We start from the raw sequence: 16,508 nt of genomic DNA on the forward strand, positions 1-16,508 counted from the left end.
CAAAAAGAAAAATGGAGGATAGATCTTCTCGAAACAATTTCATGCGTTTTTGTCAAACAACTTCAATGATTGTCTACTGTCTGAAAGGTGGCCTTTTGCTTTTGTAGGTTCTCTGATGCATAGGGTGGGATTGCTTAAGATGTTGAATATGTGTTTAGGATCCTATTACCGGATGCTATAAGTTAAGATTAATTAAAAATATTATTTTAAAAAAAGAATTTTACATTTAATACACTATTTTCATTAATTTAAGAGGAGACGATGCATTAATTATATTTATTTTCCTTAAATTTCAAGCCTAGTTAACATTTTACCCTTAACAAAATATATAACTACAAATACACAAAAATCATATTTGGATTTTTGCAAAATTTTAGTATGAACAATTTATTAGTAACGTAAAACCCTTTTTTTTATCAGAAAATAAAAAATTGCAGCTATATATAAAGTTAAAATAATGTAACTAAAAAATATCATAATGACTTGAAACAAAATTTCTACTATGTTGGTAAGAACTAAGAAGCTGCCGTATATGGCCGGCCAAGGTTACTAGGGTCTGAAATCTGAATGTTAAGCTTATAATATTCCACTTAATCTAGCCCTATTCCTAGCCATGCTGGTATAGTAAACTAGCAATAGCCCTTACATAGCTCAATGTTCCAACTGGGTCAATTAGCCCAATTAGCCCTTCATATGGTAGATATACTTTGTTTGATGTGGGCTCACACCTTGCCCGGTTTCGTTGACCCAAAAATTCTAGGTGGGAAAAAGAATACACTCTCCCAATTTTTTATTGTATTTTATTAGCTGCTCCTTTGAGTTAGCTTGTTGGCAATATACAGGGAACAAAGTGCAACCATTATGCACTTAGATTATTCAAGTATTTGATTCGATAATAATTAGATATATTTTTTGTTTAAAAATTAAGTTTTGGATTTTTTAAATAAAATAATTAAAATTTATATTTATAAAAAACATTTTGAAAAAATAAATTTTTATAATTTACTATTGAGTTGAGTGTTCGAATAGCGATTGAGTCTACTATTGAACTAAGAATTGAGTGGGGAAAGGGGGAAAGAAAAGAAAAGGAAAGAAAGTAAAAAATTTTGTTCATTTCCATAACCTCATTGCTAGAATAAGCAAATATTTTAGGAGCCAATGTTGTACCATCCACCATTGTTAAATGTGTCCCAAACTCTTAACCGATAAGTAAAAGGAAGTAGTGAACAAAACTTTTTGATCTTAGCTATAATATATAAATATATATATATATATATTAACTCAAAAAATTATTAATCAAAATTAATCAATCTCTTTGGGTAGATTTACTAGGACAAAATAATTATGTTTCAAATCCCTTGCACAAAATTTAAAGGCTGATCTAATCAACTTTTTAGACTAAAGTGAAGACATGACTCAATTTTTGAAAAAGCAAATGATTAAGTAGGACCATGATTGTTATATATCATCACAAATTTTAATTTGGGCTTTTATTTTTATAGATTAAATATTGCTGCAGGGGGTAGGACTCTGCATGGCCCTCTTATATCTCTACACATTCCCATATTTGTTTTTTAAAGCTTCTTGTACTTTTGGGGACCAGAAATTTTTTCTCATGATCCATTTGCCTTTAACTCCACTTTGAGAGAGCAAGAGAGCCACAAATTTAGCTGTCCATTGGCCCAAATCTTTCAGTCAAAGATTATCAGCTAATAGCCTAGGATAATACATATTCTATTCATTTTGATTTGTTTTGCTTAGTAGCATAGCATCAATGCTGTATACTGAGAATTTATATTGAGAGGAGAGCCTTTGGTAAAGGCAAGAAAATTTACTTAAGGATGAAGTATCTTTTTAGAAGTTATCTGTGGTTGGTGTTTCTTTAGAAGCTTTAAGCTCAAACCCTTGGCCACAATAAGGGGGTAATGGCTTCATAGTGCTTATATAATAAGGACAAAATCAATTTCATCGCAAAAAGCAAAAGCTAGCAATAAGATAGAAAATTGCCCACCGCCCTTTTTCCATTGCTAACCTCCTTTTTAAAATTGGTTTCTCAAAAAGGGTTTGCTGTTGTTGCTAAGTTACATACTAACAAGTTTGTCCAAAAAGAATTCAATTTTGGGGTAGACAAAAGGATTAATTGTTTTTCTTTTAACAATAAAGGGAAGAAACAAAAAGCTCTGATATTTAATTTTAATGCTTTTTTGATACATTGTAAACATAATATTAATTCAAATTAAAATTTCTAAAATTAAATTATATATATATTAAATGATGTCCCAGGCATTCCAACTCCCATGGATAGAAAAGCCAAGAAGCCTTTCTAATTACCTTTATGTATGACATCACATTCCAATAACCTGAATATATTTTTATTTATTTTTTCCTCTATAATAAGCTGATAATTAAAAGCTCCATCACATCATCAACATCTAAAAAAAAAATAAAAAAATTAATGTAAAAAGCACATTATAATGCTTCATCAAATCGATTTCCACTTTTGAGTATGAGCTTAAGCTTAACACAAATATTCCTTTCCCAGTCAAATATAGATGGTTTTTTTTTCCCTGGAAGAAACATCCAAAATCATCCTCTTTTTGGTTCAATCAAGATATAGCATTGATGAAGTGCATGGGGGGGAGCTTACTAGGTTAACTATTTTAGTCAAAAACTTGACAATCTAACTCAATAGGATCTCACTTTTATGACCATTCTTTGTAATTATCCTCCAGACTTTGTATAATAATAAATAATGAAACCAAATCAATGGATTACAAAACAAGAGTTAGTGCTTGATTGCGCAAGCTTCCAATAATATATATATGATTGATTGCATGTCCAAGGTGGGATCGAATGAAGTTGAAGTGCATGATGCAACGTTCCCACCCTCATTGCAACTTTAAATATTAACTCATTTGCATGCACTGAGATATTATTTCATATTATATATTGTACGGGGTAATGTTACTTTGCTCGACAGTCAGACAGATTGACAGTAATAAGTTCATGAATATTTACGAGTTTTCAATAATTTAGACATCGATAATTAATTAATAAGAGAAATTAGTTCAAAATCTTTTTAATTTTTTGATATTTCCAGGTTATAACAATGGAGAATTCAACCCCATGAGGTGAGGAGAGCCTAGTTCAGCTAGTTTGAATTTGTAAGATACTGATGTACTCTTTGGACTGCATTAATTATTGCCAACTTTTTCCCCTTTTCTCGTTGTGCCATTTCCCACCTATTTGATTTGAATTCCCTGCTACTATTTTGCTCATTTTTACTCCTATTTTTAACAAAAGCTATGGGAATGTATTAGATTATTTTTCTCATTTCTTAGTCCCTCCAAATTCAAGCAAATATTGAAAGTAAAGTTGAGGTCAAACACTCTTTGTACTCCTGTCTCTTGATGTGAAAAGGCAAAGTTCATTAATATATATATATATATATATATATATATATATATAAAAGATTTTTATACCAAAGAAATTATTAGAAAAGAAAGAGAAACGAACATGGAAGGAAGTTTTTGCCAGAAGTGATGACAAGAATCTAACAATTCTATGATTGAGCACATGTGGAAGAACGTGAGGGACTGAAGACACGAAGAAGAAGGCATAGATTGGAATCTCAGAGAAAGAAAGAAAAAGAAAGAGAAAGAAGTAGAACAAGGACGTTTCAAAAAGTGAAAGCTGCCATGGGAACAGAGAGAACATCTCACGCCTGTAAACATTTCCCATTGTGGGCATCCGATATAATAATTTTCCAAGCAAAACCAAGTACCCTTTGCTTGGAATTCCGAGCTTCTTCTTCTCCTTCGCCTTCTTCTTCCATTTCTCTTCTCCTTTTAGAAACCCAATTGCCAATTTCCATAGACAATTTTGGATCCCTATCTCATTAGTTACCATCCCATCAGCCGACCAAGCAACAACAAAGAAAAAAACTATTGCTCTTGAACAGAGAGAGAGAGAGAGAGAGAGATTTGCTTTATTGATAGATGACTTTATTCCATGTTAGTAACCAGCCTTGGTTATTGCAAAAGCAGATCCAAAACTCAGATTCCATTCTCTCATAGAACTAGAAACACCCCAAAGAGAAAAGGGTATTTAAATATATGAACAATGACATCATTATTATCATCAAAATACTAACAAAAATGTGCCCAAAAAATACCAAAAACAAAAGCTTAAAAGCGTGGGGGGGAAAAAAGTCTTCTGATGGAGAGGATTTAGTTTGTTTTTTCCCTTCGTTTTCATACTTTTGACTCTCTCTGTGTGGTGGGTTTTGGTCTTACTTTAGGAATTTGCTAAGAAAATTGGAGAATATCTCTTTGCATGGTTTTGAGTGGGATTTTGGCGTTTTTTCTTTTCTCTTTCTCTAACTCTCAGTTCGTATTGCTGTACAAACAACAACAACAACAGCAACAACAAAAAAAAATCAGTACCTTTTTTTTTTTGTTTGGTCAGATTTCATATAATTACATAATCATTTTTTAGTCCACAAAGCAACAAATAAGTACTTCTGTTAGGTTTAGTTTAATTTTTTCTCTTTTTTTTTTTGGTTATTATAATTACAAAATCATTATCAAATCCTTTTTCTACCTTTCTCTTTTCTTGTGGTGAAAACCTTCTTCTTTTAAAACCATTGGCAACATGGCATGAGCACAGACTTATATGCATTCAAAAATCAAATTATGTTTCTTTTCTTGGGAGGGTGAAACATAACTAACCTCAGGTTAAAATTCCTTAAAAATCTGAGACCAAGAGACATCTGGGAATTTGGAATTTGCTAAGAAAGATGATTAAAGGGGAACTGAGATGCTCAGTGATCCCCCTAGCAGTAATATTGAAATGACTTGGTTTCAAGCCTTGATGTTTGTTGAGTACAAAGCATGGAGTCATACCAGAAAGGACTGTGCCCCTTTCAGAGTACTCTCCACCAGAAAAATTAAAAAGGGTGAATTTTGCTCACTGTTTTTTGGCCTAAAAATGGCAAAGGTGGGTGCCATGGGAAACTAATTATTTCATGATACGTGCTTCCTAGGGTTATCACCATAATATGTAAGCAAACAAGTAAAGAAGAAACCCCCCAAAAAGATATAAGAGTAATAGATAACAGTACTGATCATCTTCATCAAATAGATTCAGGCCATAGTTATAAGCTATGCTTCACGTACTTATATTACCTCTCTCGAAGACTAATAATTTTGCTGCTGAAGATAACACTGATCATACATCAATAATTATTGATTAATGTGTGCAATTTGGAAAAAGAGATAGTCTTTAAACTTCACAAAGAAGAGAATAAAAGGTGGCAGATTGAAAGCAAAACGAATGAAGAAAACCAAAAAAATGGATACATTTTCACATAATATCAAGGGAAATCACTTAGTACAAAGCATTTGATCATCATCAACTATAACAATAATCTATCTCTTTCATGTCAGATACCGAAACTCTCTCCATGGATTACATAGACCTACTTAATTTTTTCTTAGAGAATTGCAATCGGAGAACACAACAACAACAACAAAAAAATGAACAACAGCAAATAATTTTTCGAGAGTAGAAGTCTACCATTTTTCTAAAGTCTTGTTTTAGTAGATCAAGGGAGTGATCATGACGAGTAATTCATTCGATCCATTCCTTCCCAAGTGGTGTCATCAACTTTCTCATCATTATCAGGTTGGAACTTGAATTTTTTTTTTTGTTGGCAAAAGTTAGAGTTGTTCATTGCAAATCCTTATCTATGAGTTGATTTCTCTTTGATGGAACCTGTAAGTAATTCAACCCAAAAAAAAAAAAGAGAAGAGAAAAAGAAGATTGGATTGGGTTTTTGGGGGAAGGAAAGATATAAAAGAGAGAAAAGAAAAAGAAAATCACAAGAGATGGCTGGTGGAAGAAGAGGTGAAACCAGAAAGATCAGTCCATGCATTGCCACCACCACCACCCCAGTATTGATCACTTCCTGAAATTCCCAAAAAATTCCTTGATAAATTCAACCCTTGATGATGAGTTTCTTCCATTTTAATAGCTGCCAACTGAGTAATCGCACTCTCCAATGGCTTAGACCGAAGCTGACCACCATAACTTGGTGCCTCCACACCTTCACTTTCAAACGGATATAACCCGGCTGGAGGCTCCAAACTAGATAAAAATGGAAATTGTTGAACTTGTTGCAGTGATCTCCACTGTTCTACTAGTCCATTTGTTAACATTGACCCACCACCACTTGAGCTAGTTCCAATATGAAAATCCATGTTACTAGCACTAGTACCACCGGTGCCGCCTATCGCCGCAGCCACCTGAGCCTGAATTCCCCCAAAATTTATTCCAATATCACCAGAATTATAGTCACCAAGATGATGTAAAGGGGGCAATAGAGGCAATTGTGGTGGTGCTGGGGTCATGTGGCCTAACATATCAGTGCAACTAGTTGAAGCAAGTGTACTTGAAGATGAGCTTGACCCGGTTTGGCGTTCGGATACTGCTGGAGACTTTGATCTATTACTTCCTTTGCTTCTTTTGTTTCTTCTACAACCACCACCAACCGGCACGTTCCTTAAAGCGCCACCTCTAGTCCAGTATCGTCTGCAGGTTTTGCAAAAGTGACGAGGCTGGGAAAGGCTGTAATTGTTGAAGTAACAAAATTTAGTATTCGTCGATTCACATCGAGGGCACTCGAGAGCTACTTCAGGCTGTGGTATCTTGGCTAGCCTGGCTCGTTCCGCCATTGACCCAGGCCTAATAGCTCCCGCTCCACCACCACCAACTTGAGGTGGTGGTGGCGGTGGTGGAAGCTGAGGATTATGATGATTATCACTAGTAACTCCAGGTTGCTGAGTTGGTGGCTGCAGAACAAAATCGAATGTGTAAAACAAAATACTTATAAAACTAAAAACATACAGAAAGAAACAAAAAAAAGAAAAGAAAAGAAGATCAAATATATGGTATATTCAAGAGAAGATCAGAAAAGGGTAGGAATATTATTTATCTTTAATTGGCTTTTTTGGAGAAGAAGCTTGCTAGGGAAAGAAAAGAAAAGCAAAGAAAAAATCTGGGGAAAAAAGAAATACTAGTAAAAAACCTTACCTGTTGCCAGTTGGGTGGATCTAGATAAACGGGAACAGATGAGAAAACCATGGTGGCTTGAGCTTTGTATCTTTTGTAAAGGTTGATAAGGTTTTTGGGGAGATATGGTGGAGAATCACATCAAAACAAGGGAGTTGCAGAGAAAGAAAAGAAAGAGAGAAGGTGAGAGAGAGAGAGAGATGGAAAGATAAAAGGAAAGCTTGGGGTGTGTTTATTTATTTTGTTCTTTGTTCTCCTCTGTCTCACCTCCCACTCTCTCTTTTTGTTTTATTAAATTTTTAGGGTTGCAAACAATTCTTTCTTTCTTTCTTTATTTATTTTCTTAGTAAGCAAGCTTCAATTTCTTTATGTTGTTCTTGTGTTTTTTACAGTGCCCGAAAAAGATATTAGTGGCCATGCATGTTTTGGGAAAGACAGGAAACCCTAGGTGAAACTTAGTAACTAGACTGAATAAATTATTCATTATGATCATAATAATGGAATTAAGGAAAAAAATTTATACAAAAGTTGGTCTTGGTGGGGGAGTCTTATGGGTGGATGTGTCACAATCGAATGTACCTTTGTTTCTTGGTTTGTCCCCTTGAGGATTTTTTTTTTTGTAAGGATTTTTCTTTATTGTTTTCCCCCTTCTTTTGTTGTCTATATGTGTAGAATATTGTCAGGTAAAGTTTTACATTACCTTTTGCTACAAATTGTCGTATTTTTTCTAATTACCACTGTGGGATTTTGGCAAAGAACCCATGAAAGAGATCTCTCAATACCAAAAAGATCAGTTGAGAGACAAGAAAACAAGTGTGAAAAGAAATGGAATATTTTTGGTATAGTATGATTAAGCAAACCCTACAGTGATACATTTAACATATTCTTGTCACTTTTCTTAATCACCCATTAATTGTACATTTAAACTGTTTTGTGCATGACTTTGATTTTTTTTTTCTTCTTTTTTTTTTAAGTCAATACAAAAATGTGTTTAGATTTAAGTCAAAAGGAATTAGTAGAATGATGGGAAAAGAACCAAGAAAAAGATTGGCTAGCAATTTGAACCATTCAATTAAAAGGATGTTTAATTCTTTATTATTAGGATTAAACCAAGTCTACAGCCGATTTATTCACGACCGTAGACTCGAATTGACGCTCATATTATTATCAATAATTAATCAATTGATCTTTGCTTTTTTAAAAAATCAAACAATTAGATATATGTATAACACAAGTTCACATTTTTCATATGGGATCAAATATGAAAGCAAATTGAATAGAAGCAGTATTTCTTTTCTAAAAGTGCAGTTAGAACTCACAAGGTAGACCAAGGTCAATCTATGTAGGACAAAAATGAGGAAAAAGACCATTTCTCATACCCTTTTTTTTTTTTAATGCAAAAGGAAGTTAATTCTAACTGAATAGAGAAATCAATTAATCTAGGTTCTGCCCTTTTTTAGAAAAAAAAAATAAAGGGAAGTAGGAAATAACTAGTTCATGGCAGGTAAAGTGAATGCGACTTCCTTATTACCTTTAAGCTTGCAAGAGTACTAAAATCAATTGATAAGTAATTTATGTTCATTGCATTAAATAAATATCTCATAGATATAAATACTTAAAAAAATTGTTTCATGGCTCTTATATGTTTAGTGATTAATCGTTATCAACATTAGCAGGATGCCTGCTGTGCTGGAAACTTGAAGAATTTGACAGAAATTAAACTGGCCTAGCTGGGATCTCAATCCACATCACCTAATTATAACAAGCTCAAATCAAATCTTCAAAACCCTAAGGTGAGAGATGTAAGATGTTGTTTCTGATGATGAGAACTCTCTTTGAGAGTGAGTTTTTTAGACAGGTACCATTCATCATTCATCATTAGACCCTCACCTCACAATTTTTTTTGAGAAGCAGATGAAATAGTTTCATTAAGAGAAAAATTTACAAAAAAAACTATTATGCAAAATGGTAATGGTGCAAGACTGTAAAAGAAGTAACCTAAAACCTCCTTTATTTGTCCCGCGTAAAATAACAAAATCAAACCAATCCAATTGCAATGAGATCAGACAACAACAGAAAAGAAAAACTTACAAAATTTCCAATCACAAGAAGAAAAAGGCTCAAGGAATGGACTGAATCATCCCACCACAACCAGAGTTGAATCTACGTATAGCAGAAATCACAACCAAAAACTGTTCAATGTAAACTCTTTAGTTGAGTAATTTTGACATAATATTTGAATTTCTTTGATTAATTATTATGTTCAAAGTGCAATTTTCATGTGAATAAATATGTTAATGATAAAAGTTATATATTCTCAAATCATTTTGAATGATTCTTAACGCGGTCTGAATCTATCGACATTTTAATTTTAAAAAATTTTTAAATTAAGACCAACAATGAAAGTATATTACACGAATCACGCAAGACATTTATGTATATATACAAATGAACATCATAAACTTTATTATGGATAAGATGGAGCCGATATACCCTTATTCACGAATTGAATACGATAGCTAATCCAAGAATCATACCAGAACTTTCCTAAGAAATGCTTGGACTGACCAAAAGAGAAAGGGGAAGTTTTTTGATTAATTTTCCATTTCCTTTTCCATGGGGTGTGGTGATGGTGGTGGTGTGGTGGTGGCCAAGCCGCCGTATGTGGGATGGAGAGATTAGTCTTCATCAGATGCTCACGGTCGGGTGAGGTTCACTTTTCCCACGTGCCACGTCAGATCCCACTGGGTCCCACGACACCTTCTTGTAAGGTTCTTGTCTTTGGGGGGCCAACCTTTGAAACAGTAAGTATAAATATATATCATATATTTTATTAAGCAAATATGTTCCTTCAATTCCCTCTCTATCTTGGCATTGGGTCGGTGAAAAAGTTGGTCTCGCCACCACAGCTCTGTAAGGGGGTCCCCACACATGAAACATGAGGCCGAAATTTTCGTTCAAGCTTTCGTGGAGTAAGAGACATGGATCACGCAATGAGCATCCCTTCCCCCCCTTCTTGCTTTGATGATGAAATTTGGACCCTCGGATCGATTCGACGGGTGGTTAAGGGGAAAGAAGGAATATAAAAGAGAGCAAGAACATATGTTTTCAGGTTCAAATCTGGCTTAGAAAAAGATTGATGCAAGCTAGATGCCACATCAGCTCCATTACTTCCACGTCATATCTCTATCATCCATTCCATTTTAAGTTAACCATAGAACTAACTTCGCAAAATCAAAAGACATTTAGGTCTCAAATAGAAATTAAATTTTAAAATTTTAAGATCAATTTCCCGAACTGTGATAAATTTTAAAAAATGATAGTTTAATTGTCCGTAATTAAACATTTAATTCAATAATTGATGTATGTATCTCTTTTTTGTTTAAAAGATTAGCAATCAAGGGATAAGAGTGATAAAATGCTAATTGAAGTTGATATGAAAAGATTTTTATAAAGATAGATCAAGATAGGATAAGTCATATTATATCTAACCTTATGTGTATAAAATTTAAATGATATTCCCGTAAATCTTAATTATCAATTAATATAAATACAAATGTTTGATTGAGTGTGGTAATTAGTGATTAGAGACACTATGATCATTCTGACATGCAAAAAAAAGATTCGATAATAATATATATATATATATATTTTTTTTTTGATGTACCTATAGGATCTTAATCAATAATCAATATAATTAATCATTGATTTACAACCACGAAGAGTTACTTATACGAGATTGCATCCGGGTTCGTAACTTAATGGGTAATTTTGACATGATTATTCCATGTCACAAGAGACAAGTAACATTTGAGTGTTTGTGTAATTTTTCTTTCTTTTTTTTTTAATTTTTTCTGTAAAAGAAATGAAGGGAAAAGGCTTGGTTGGTTGCATTATGTTGCATGGAATGGGGTCCCTGAAAATTGCTTTTTTACTTGAAATTACCAATCATGCATATGGGTTGTGGCCCTCAAGTGGGCGGCACAAAATCAAGGACCCTTTTGTGTGTATATATAATTTTTTTTCTCTAACAATGTAGAATTTATTTAATGTCAGAAACTAAATACAAAATTATAATATTTGATAAGAATATTAATCACAAAAAAACATAAAAACACTTGAAAATGAACTAAAATAAAATCTCAACCAAAAAAAAAAAACAACCGTCCGTAAATCCACTTCATTCTATCATCACATATTAAAATATTTTTGCATGTATATATAAAATAAAAAAAGAGATTTTTTCCCTTTGTATTTAGTAATTCAATAATGAGCAATTATTAATTTACCTTATTTTTTTTGAAAGCAAAGTAAAATTATTTTCATTGTTGCACTGTAAAGAGCAAGATCCCAAAAGAGAAAAGCATAAAGAAGCAGGTCTTACATTCAATAGACGAAACTCTAAACTCTAGAATCAATCTAGGCAAGGGCACGCAAACCGATGTTTTAATAAAATAGTAATTAAATCAATAGGCTAAATTGCAAAAACCTAAAAAGATATAGTCAACAAAGTCAAAATGTCTGTACCAATATCAAAAACCAAAGTATTAGACATTTTATATTGGCTAATACAATCCATTGATCCCTAAAGCATTTTAAATTCGTAAAAAAAAAAAATTAAGCCAAGAAGAAGAGTGAAAATTTTTTCCAAAAATTTTTTTCAATCTTTTCAAAAATATCGACTCATTTTCATGAGTTTTAAGATTGTTTTCTAAAATATACTCGTGTTGTAGCTAGATTTGAAATTATTTTTTTTAATTTATTTATATTTCTGTCTATATTCTTCTATTTTCTTTCATGATCTAGCATTTCAAGAAAACCCTTTACGTATAATTTTTCTAATTATATTTATAAACTAATAAAACACAGATAGGCATACGTGCATTTATACTTATATATTTCTTGTTGTTTTCATAAAAATTTTCAAAAAAGAAAAAATATGTTCCAAGAATACACGTAATTACATACAAAATCAAATAAAGAATATATATATATATATATTATATTATATTAAATTACATTAATTAGCTGGCAATAGTAAGTTAAAACTCAATTTCAATTGAAGACTGATAATGAAAACTTAGCACGTTTAATTTGATATATAGAAGAAGTGACCTGCCTAATCAATTGAATGGAGGTTGAGGATAAGATGGGACGCTCTAGATTTGATAATCCCTTCCAACGACTAATATTTAATTATATAAAAAGTCTATGCTACCTACATCTTAATTAATTAATTAATTAATTTAACACCCACTCTTTTCTCCTTTTTTTTTCCCTTCAGTCCATCAAATATTTTCCACGTATCCCGGCAAGATTCAACTTCAAGTTTCCCTTGATCAATTGTTAGATAGGTTCTTCTTTTATTAAATTAAAAAATTGACATTTTTATAATTTTTTTAATTTTATAAATTCTAATCAACGAAATATCTGATACGGAGATAATAATTTTTTTAAAAAGCAAAATTCGATTGATTATTGATAATGAATACATAAATACCGATTCGAGTCTGCTGCATTAACGATCTGTTGGAGTCATAGCATCATTATAGTTATATATTATAGCTTGCAAAGACAATAATTATTTTACACGGATATTGTTTAATTCAAGTTGTTTATATAAGGACTTTGGAATAAAGACGAGTGGAACTACAATTGCAAGGAATTGGTGTGTTTTTCATACAAAAAATAAGCATATCTCACTCATTAATTCTCAAAAAATTGTGTTGAAAATGATATCTCAAGAGATTTTTGGAGAGATAGGATATTTCAAAAGAAAATTGGTCAATGGAAGAGCAACAAGACTTGGCCTATACGTACATTTATTCCCCAAACATGTAATTTTGAGGGGTGTCACCTTCAATTTCATTTTGGGGTCATCACAATCCATGCACTATGGTCCACTGGATCTAGCAAAATATCAAGCTGTGGCCTCTGCCCATGCAAGTTTGTTGAGAAATTGACCCAAGAAAGAGAGAGAGACATAAAATTTAGGCATATCAAAAATCAACCAATGTATATAGAAAAAAGACTTTATATTTGATTACAAAATAAATAAAATAAAATAAAAATTACAAATGGGAATCATATTGGACAAAGTGCAGGACCAACAACCATAAGATGTGTATTCTGCTAAAAAATTATAGACAGTTAATTATGCTATTGTTGGCCAAGTCATGAAGACTCTAGAGAGACAGAGACTTTACTTTCTTTTTGGACCAATTGACCCTCCTTTAGACCCAAAAAGAGAAACCAAATTGGAAACTCCAATTCACACCCACATGCCTCACACAAGGGAGAGAGAGAGTTAAACTTGTTGGAACATCATGGCATGGGAAAGGTTGAATTCAGCTTTAAAGTCATAGTAACCTTGATGTACTATACCCCAAAAAGAATCTGCTGGTAATGTTTTGATGGATAAATTGTTATAAACATTGCCATTCATCATAAAGGCTGAAAAAGAAGGAAAACATATTTTCAGGACTCTGTCCCAATCGTCCATTGGCAAAGAAATTGTGGTCCAAGGCCATGGGGGTATCTTTAATCTCCCTTTTTGCTTCTTCCCCCCAAATGGACCATTACTTAGCCCCTTATTTAATATGGTATTATTATTCTTACACGGCTCAAACTCAAAAGTTCACAGTGCATTTCATAATTATTTCAAGGGAAATGTTAACCAATCTCTAGAGGCATTAGTCAAGGTAATATTGAAGATAATATTTGATGAAAGCAATGCATTGAATACAATTTTTTTTAAAAAAATAATATCGTAATTAACTATACTTAATCAGAATCTACGACACCCGTTAATTGGAACTTTTTATTGGATGATATACAATTCAAATGAATTCATTGATTCAACTATGGATTGGGTAGGAGACAAATTTTCACTGATAGAGAATTGACATACATTCACTCAGCTAACATTCAAATATTATAATTATTTTCTTTTCTTGCAAAGTCTTATCCATCAAAGCAAAGTTTTTGAAAGATAATTAATCGGTTGTCACATTTGATATAGAGCTAACTACCTTGAAATATTTCTTGGATTTTTTTTGGGAAGAGAATGATGCTAAAGCAAAGGCCAATGAGTTAGTTGAGTTCTGGATTTATTTGAGTTCTGTGTTAATTAAGTTTGGTGAAAGTTCTAATCATGCATCAAGTAATCCTTAATGGTTCCAAAAGACTGGTTATGTATAGTCAAACTTGTCTCAAAGCAAGATTTATTCTAGCATCCAACATCATATCTTGGGTGAATTACAATCAAATTAATAACACTTAATTACCCTTTTTCAGCTAATTTTTTAAAATAAAATATATTCATATATATCAACCATGTTAAATGTATATAGTTGTGAATATAATCAGTATTATATCGATTTATTGTATTGAATGTAATAATTATATCATATACGTGAAGAATTATTTATTCAGCAAGATCGTGATGGATAAATGTAATTCAATTAAATAAATTATCAATAATTTAGATTGGTTTGTTATATGCCTACATCAAATAAAATGAATTTGAGGAGAAGAGGGAGAGATAAAGTAATTAGAAGTGTCAATTTGTACAGCAAATGAACCCACGATGCCTTATTAAATTGCAAGAGGACATTTCATACATTTATAAATACATAAATGGCATATGACAGTCCATTTTAGATTGATGTTAATACGACAGAAAAAACTTAATACCATATCATGTATTAATTAACGATATAACTAAATTCAAAATAATTTCCTATCAAACACTTTTTCTTTTCCATTTGATCTTCTTTGCAAAGGATATGCCCTACTATCCAACTATATACCATTAATCAAGGCAATTGTTAATTTAATTAATATAAAAAGAATTAAGCGCCGTGATCAGCCTCCATAATAGCATATTCCCATATGCTTAAAGGTCTAATTACATATCTTAGTACTGTGGGATTTTTTGAACATTCTTATAATACAAAATAGTATGTAATTAATTAATTAATTAATTATTGCCTTTACATAGCTTCTAAGATAATGATTCTTTGTCTCTAAAATTATATGGTGAGGTCAGTCTCATTTGGCCCACCAACGCATGGCCCCTCTTTAATTAATTTATCCGATTGCAACTAACTAAATCATTCCATGTCTTCAATTTAAAAGTCCCATTCAACAATAATTTTTGATAGTAATTATGAAACTAATATATACTTTGTAAAGTGATTAACATCTATATTTTTTTTATTAGATGTTAAAGATGGTTACTTTCCAACTAATTAATACACTCCTAATTGTCTAAGGTCTATGTTTAATTAGCAAAGGACATTGAAATTTAATTTCATTAATTTTTCTAAATATGACAAATTAATGATTTTAAATAATTATTGAATCTTATGAGTATTTATCAGTTGAAAATATGTCAAAAGTGGGAGTAATTTGGGGGGGGGGGGGGGGGGGGGGGGGGGGGGGGCTTGAGACAATCTTAGTGGGAAAATTCTTGGCATCGATTCCTTAATTTCCAAGGTTCATACATTGACCATGCAGAGTGCCTTTAGGCAATATTTCCTTGTCAAAACTTGCTGTCTTTGATAGCAGATCCATGAAATATATCTGAACATAAATCTTTCTATCATGAAATTAATATTTGATTGAATGAGCGGAATAATTAGACAAGTTTATTTATTTGGTGAGGCAGTAGTATGTATCTTCCATATCTGGCTTGTAAGTTAAACTTTTCATTAGCCATGAAGTTACATCAAACGTTTGGTTTCTTAAAAATGCTTTTGAATTTCTTAATCTGAAGTGAAATTTAGTAGCTAATTGGATTGAAATTCCATCTCCCTGAGCTAATTAAGATTGTGAGGGGTGGGGGACAAAAGTTACAAAAAATGAAAAGCGAGAAGATAATGAAACAAAAACTCAATATAAATTTCATTTTAAAAATTTCGAATTTGAATCAGAAGATAAAAATTTGAGTATTCGACATTATTTATTATTAATGGAGCTATAAGATCATTGAACCAGAGGTCAGAGAGATCACAAGGCAAAGAAAGACCTAGAAGGTAAATACATGAAGATTTTAAAGACAATATAAGATCATCAAACGACATGATCTTATTAAAGCATACCAGTTGCCTGCAAAGTAGTGATTATTTTTGAAGAAGAGGATCGCGCATGCAACTATTGATGGAAAGAGAGATCAAAATCCTGAATTGTATTTGTAGCATGTGATTTAGGAAAAAGGGTTTTTTAAGGTTTGGGTGGTGTCGGAATCTAATTCCCATATCTAATCAATCTTTGGCAGAATATCTCTCTCTCTCTCTCTCTCTCTCTCTTTAACTCATTTCCATGCAAAGAAAAGCAAACCCTTCCCATCTTGTATGCAGATATATATATATGTACATGGTTGGAAAGCAAGCTTGGGTTTTGCAGCTTTTTGCCACTATTATTTTTTTTTTCAC

At 32.1% G+C, this 16,508-nt stretch overlaps 1 protein-coding gene across 2 annotated transcripts; it reads right to left on the reverse strand.

Annotated features, from left to right (window-relative positions):
- Nucleotides 1-5,335: 5,335 nt before the first annotated feature.
- Nucleotides 5,336-7,354, reverse strand: OBP3 (OBF-binding protein 3). Of its 2 annotated transcripts, none has more exons than XM_018128648.2 (3): nt 7,093-7,354; nt 5,915-6,851; nt 5,336-5,775 (listed from the first exon to the last, which is right to left on the reverse strand). In XM_018128648.2, the coding sequence occupies exons 1-3, from the start codon at nt 7,141-7,143 to the stop codon at nt 5,744-5,746; spliced, it is 1,020 nt and encodes a 339-aa protein (XP_017984137.2). In that variant the 5' UTR covers nt 7,144-7,354; the 3' UTR covers nt 5,336-5,743. The 2 variants fall into 2 exon arrangements, with proteins under 2 accessions (XP_017984137.2, XP_007009361.3); XM_007009299.3 differs by having other exon boundaries at nt 5,884-6,851; nt 7,093-7,353.
- Nucleotides 7,355-16,508: the final 9,154 nt, after the last annotated feature.

This window comes from Theobroma cacao, chromosome 10, assembly GCF_053813885.1.
Source record: "Theobroma cacao isolate CCN51 chromosome 10, ASM5381388v1, whole genome shotgun sequence".
Lineage (NCBI taxonomy): Eukaryota > Viridiplantae > Streptophyta > Magnoliopsida > Malvales > Malvaceae > Theobroma > Theobroma cacao.

Coding starts and splice junctions, on each gene's coding strand:
- OBP3 (XM_007009299.3), bottom strand. CDS start 7,143: ATGGTTTTCTCATCTGTTCCCGTTTATCTAGATCCACCCAACTGGCAA. Junction 6,852..7,092: donor ATCCACCCAACTGGCAACAG/GTAAGGTTTTTT, acceptor TTTGTTCTGCAG/CCACCAACTCAGCAACCTGG. Junction 5,776..5,883: donor TCTTCCACCAGCCATCTCTT/GTGATTTTCTTT, acceptor AATTACTTACAG/GTTCCATCAAAGAGAAATCA.